This window comes from Triticum dicoccoides, chromosome 3A (assembly GCF_002162155.2).
Source record: "Triticum dicoccoides isolate Atlit2015 ecotype Zavitan chromosome 3A, WEW_v2.0, whole genome shotgun sequence".
NCBI classification, from domain to species: domain Eukaryota; kingdom Viridiplantae; phylum Streptophyta; class Magnoliopsida; order Poales; family Poaceae; genus Triticum; species Triticum dicoccoides.
In genome coordinates, this window is record NC_041384.1 from 28673917 (window position 1) to 28678927 (window position 5011).

At 46.1% G+C, this 5011-nt stretch overlaps 1 protein-coding gene across 1 annotated transcript; it reads left to right on the top strand.

Annotated features, from left to right (window-relative positions):
- The first annotated feature begins 3359 nt into the window (after positions 1-3359).
- LOC119266840 (photosystem I reaction center subunit XI, chloroplastic-like) lies at positions 3360-4280 on the top strand. Its single transcript, XM_037548120.1, has 2 exons — positions 3360-3586; positions 3686-4280. Exons 1-2 carry the CDS (start codon positions 3449-3451, stop codon positions 4175-4177), a joined length of 630 nt encoding a protein of 209 aa, XP_037404017.1. The 5' UTR covers positions 3360-3448; the 3' UTR covers positions 4178-4280.
- Positions 4281-5011: the final 731 nt, after the last annotated feature.

A 5011-nucleotide genomic window follows, 5' to 3' on the forward strand; every position in this document is an offset into this window, starting at 1 on the left:
CTCAGAGGTGCCTTCCCCCTTTAGGACTCTCCCCTCCTCTTGTCCCTTTGGCGCATGGGCCTCTAGGGGCTGGTGCCCTTGGCCCATGTAGGCCAAGGCGCACCCCCTACAGCCCATGTGGCCCCCGGGGCAGGTGGCCCCACCCGGTGGACCCCCGGAACCCTTCCGGTGGTCCCGGTACAATACCGGTGACCCCGAAACTTGTCCCGATGGCCGAAATAGCACTTCCTATATATAATTCTTTACCTCCGAACCATTCCGGAACTCCTCGTGACGTTCGGGATCTCATCCGGGACTCCGAACAACTTTCGGGTTACCGCATACTAATATCTCTATAACCCTAGCGTCACCGAACCTTAAGTGTGTAGACCCTACGGGTTCGGGAGACATGCAGACATGACCGAGATGACTCTCCGGTCAATAACCAACAGCGGGATCTGGATACCCATGATGGCTCCCACATGTTCCACGACGATCTCATCGGATGAACCATGATGTCATGGACTTAATCAATCCCGTATACAATTCCCTTTGTCTAGCGGTACGATAATTGCCCGAGATTCGATCGTAGGTATCCCGATACCTTGTTCAATCTCGTTACTGGCAAGTCTCTTTACTCGTTCCGTAACACATCATCCCGTGATCAACTCCTTGATCACATTGTGCACATTATGATGATGTCCTACCGAGTGGGCCCAGAGATACCTCTCTGTCACACGGAGTGACAAATCCCAGTCTCGATTCGTGCCAACCCAACAGACACTTTCGGAGATACCCGTAGTGCACCTTTATAGTCACCCAGTTACGTTGTGACGTTTGGTACACCCAAAGCACTCCTACGGTATCCGGGAGTTGCACAATCTCATGGTCTAAGGAAATGATACTTGACATTAGAAAAGTTTTAGCATACGAACTACATGATCTTGTGCTAGGCTTAGGATTGGGTCTTGTCCATCACATCATTCTCCTAATGATGTCCATGGTTAGGAAACCGTAACCATCTATTGATCAACGAGCTAGTCAACTAGAGGCTTACTAGGGACATGGTGTTGTCTATGTATCCACACATGTATTTGAGTTTCCTATCAATACAATTTTAGCATGGATAATAAACGATTATCATGAACAAGGAAATATTATAATAACTAATTTATTATTGCCTCTAGGGCATATTTCCAACATTAAGAACATGTGGGTCCTAGAATAATTAATGGTTCGAAACAACTGGCCAAGACGCAAGTGGGATATCAAGACCAATGTAAGGATGAAGGTCTTTAGTCATTTTTAATTGTTTGGCGTTCCTCTGTAATATGTATCAGACTGGATGTGATCCTCTGTAATATGTATCCTCAAAAAAAAGACTGGATGTGATCCTGGCGGAATGTAACAAGCGGTAGGGTGATTTATAAAGCATAAATTTTAACATCGCAAACCAATATACGCATAGTAATAGTGCACACATGAAATTCAATTCATATTGATGAGTGGCATGTGCCGTAACACCGCCACGATATTTGGGTTGAAGCTAGCTACTACCACTATCAAGTACCTTAAAATAGATTTTCAAAACATTCATCACATGAAAATACAACTAAAATAAGTACATTATAGATTGCTAACCTATTCTCTGAAAATGCCACTAAAATACCGAAAAATATGCCCCTCACATTTACCTTTGCCAGGTCCTCCCCCTTCCTACCCATCTTCTTGTTCGTTTCCTTTACCGGCAATGCCGCTGCGCCACCAGCAACTGGGAAAGCCTCTGCACCTTGTGTCTACGCCGGCGACCCCGCCCAGCCTCTGCAACTGCGTCCTGCCTGGCTTGGTCGCTTGGATCTGGAGAGCCCGTGGGAATTGCTTCTGGCTGAGAAGGGACTCCACCCTAGCCTGACCAGCGAAGGCCGCTGCCTCTGCGAAGACTCAGCCCTCAAAATATCCATCCCACCGCCGTCGGGCACCAGATCTGCTGCGCACATGGCCGCTACCGCTGCAACATCTTGCACTAGCCGATCTTTTGAATCCACGTGCCATAGCGTTGGCAGGATGAATCCAGTCCACATTGCAGAGCTCCTGCCACCACAGCCATCCGCACCGAGCGCCTACGTCCATGCGCGGACCACCTGTTAGTATGGACATGGATTTTTAAAGCTCGGGCTTCTGGACACCCCTTATCCTTATTACATGAAAAGTTTCCTTCAAACTTTGCAAGATACCAAAACATTCTAACTAGAACGTGGGAAAAGACTTCCAGATTTTTTCGTCCAACATAAATATACGAAATAAGATTTTTTTAATAAAAAAATATACTTTTTCGTATTTTGATGCATGAAAAATTCCAAAAGTTTTTTCCACATTCTAGTAAGAATGTTTTGTTGAACCGTCAAGTTTAAAGTTCATATGTTGTTTTATATGGGAGAAACAAAAAAGACAAAAATAATTGAACGAATCGTGATGCAAAAAAGAGTGGCTAGATAAGGGAGTGTCCTGAAATCTATGCTCTTCAACATGTTTACCCTGTTAGTATGAGTGTGGGCCTTCCAATAGAGGGATGCACCAGCGAAGGACACCTTTGCCTTTGACCCCAGTGCTGTAGTCATGTCCACCGCAGCGGCCGGAAACCGTCATTGAGGAACGCGCGGAGGCTAGTGTATTGATCGGTGAAAATAAAATTTTCATTTACATATCTTCCTCATTTTCGCCTAATTAAGCCTCTAAAGGAAGAAGCTATATTATTAGCATTTTTTTCATTTTACCATACCTACAGATTTTTGGCTCACCAGCTGCCTATAGATGTGCAGAGCTAATATAAGCGTGAAGATGTCATCTCGGGATGAAAATTCTGGTGTCTTTGTATATGTGCAATCCATTTGAACTCCACAGTAGTGTATAATACTTCCTCCATTTAATATATAAGTCTTTTTAGAGATTTTAATACGGACTACATACGAAAGTATGTAGACATATTTTAGAGTATAAGTTCACTCACTTTGCTCCGTATATAGTCCATATCGAAATCTAGGTATATAGTCCGTATACTTTTATTTGATGGCTCCATAATTTGCTTGTAAAAAGGCAGCACATGTCTCTGTGTTTTACATATTTCATTTTATATGTATTGTATCAGTCTGCACTCTGCACTACAAAATCTAAATAGAGGAAAAATCTACAGCCATAGACAAATAGAGAGTTAGAGACCACACACACAGTGACACGCAGACAGAATCTGAAAATTCGGATAAGAGATAGGATTACAGCCAATGGAAGCCACACAGCTGCGGACCATATCTCGTGTGCAGGGGCCCGCCCAACAAGAGCCAGATTCTCTCCTCTCACTTGGAGCCACTAAAACATATTGCCGTCCGGACAATTCTTCTTCCTGTAACACATCCATCCATTTCTAGCTGCAGGCAGAGCAGAGTTGAGCGTGTGGGAGTCGAAGGAGATCGAGATGGCAACTGCATATGCTCCTCCGATGGCGAGCCAGGTGATGAAGAGCGGCTTGGTGAGCTCCAAGCCGCGGGGGCTGTCCGGCGCCTCACTCACCAGGAGGCCCCGCTTCGTCGTCAAGGCCGTCAAGTCTGACAAGGTCAGTTGCAATTGCATGGAAGAGAGAGCTAAAATTAAGCGATTCACCACACTTGTATCTCATACATATTCTTGTGTCTCCTCTCTCTCCTACAAACAGGGGACGTACCAGGTGGTCCAGCCCATCAACGGCGACCCGTTCATCGGCAGCCTGGAGACGCCCGTCACCTCCAGCCCCCTCGTCGCGTGGTACCTCTCCAACCTCCCCGCGTACCGCACCGCCGTCAGCCCGCTCCTCCGCGGCATCGAGGTCGGCCTCGCCCACGGCTATCTCCTCGTCGGCCCCTTCGCGCTCACCGGCCCGCTCCGCAACACGCCAATTCACGGCCAGGCGGGAACCCTCGGCGCCATCGGCCTCGTCTCCATCCTCAGCGTCTGCCTCACCATGTACGGCGTCGCCTCCTTCAACGAGGGCGCGCCCTCCACCGCGCCCGCGCTCACGCTCACCGGCCGCAAGAAGGAGGCCGACAAGCTGCAGACTGCGGAAGGCTGGTCGCAGTTCACCGGAGGCTTCTTCTTCGGCGGTGTCTCGGGCGCCATCTGGGCCTACTTCCTCCTCTACGTGCTCGACCTCCCATACTTCTTCAAGTAGATGATTATTGTTTGGCATGTACGATGGGTGCAGATGATGTGATCTCTTCTTGATGGTTGCTTGAAAGAGTCTATGTATAAATGAATTTACGTATTCCTCAGAACCTTTGCATGGATGGGAATGTTTAATTTCTATAATGGTGCGTGCATAAACAAAACCCAATCAGAAACATCTTAGGACCGTGCTAACTTCCGACACTGATCGAAAGATAGGCAACATATGCGAACGCCTACTTCTTTCTCTAATCACACATGCATGCAAGGCTTAAGAGCTAATCGGTGTGTGGTTGCCGAAGAGGAAGCATGCAACTAGCCTTGACTTATGATTCCATACGTGCATGCAAACTAAAAGACAAAACAGATAATATCAGCAAAAGATTTTTCTATTTTGAAACTTTAGAATTTTTTGTGGCTCAAACTTTTGCTCCGATTGAAAAACCGTTTTCACGTAAAAAAATCATCGTGACGAGAGCTTTGAAAATAGATCATGTTGGTATGTTTCGATGACTTTTTTTAAATCAAAAGTTACCACGTTGGACTACGAGCATGCTTGGATACGTTTTAGTCCCATGACTAAAAGTAGTGGGACTAAAACTTGCTAGTCTCACCCATGCTTGGATCCAAGTACTAAAGAGACTAAAATCTAGTTATTGAGCATTTATTATCCTCCAAACCCTCCAATCCAGAACTAAGGAGAGGAATTAAATAAGGAGAGAGAGAGCTAATACATATTTTAGTAGGTTTCCCATGACTAAAAGATTTTAGCCTCAAGACTAGTTCTAGCCTCTCTTTAGTCAGGGGTGCTTGGAACTTTAGCCTCTAAAAGAGACTATTT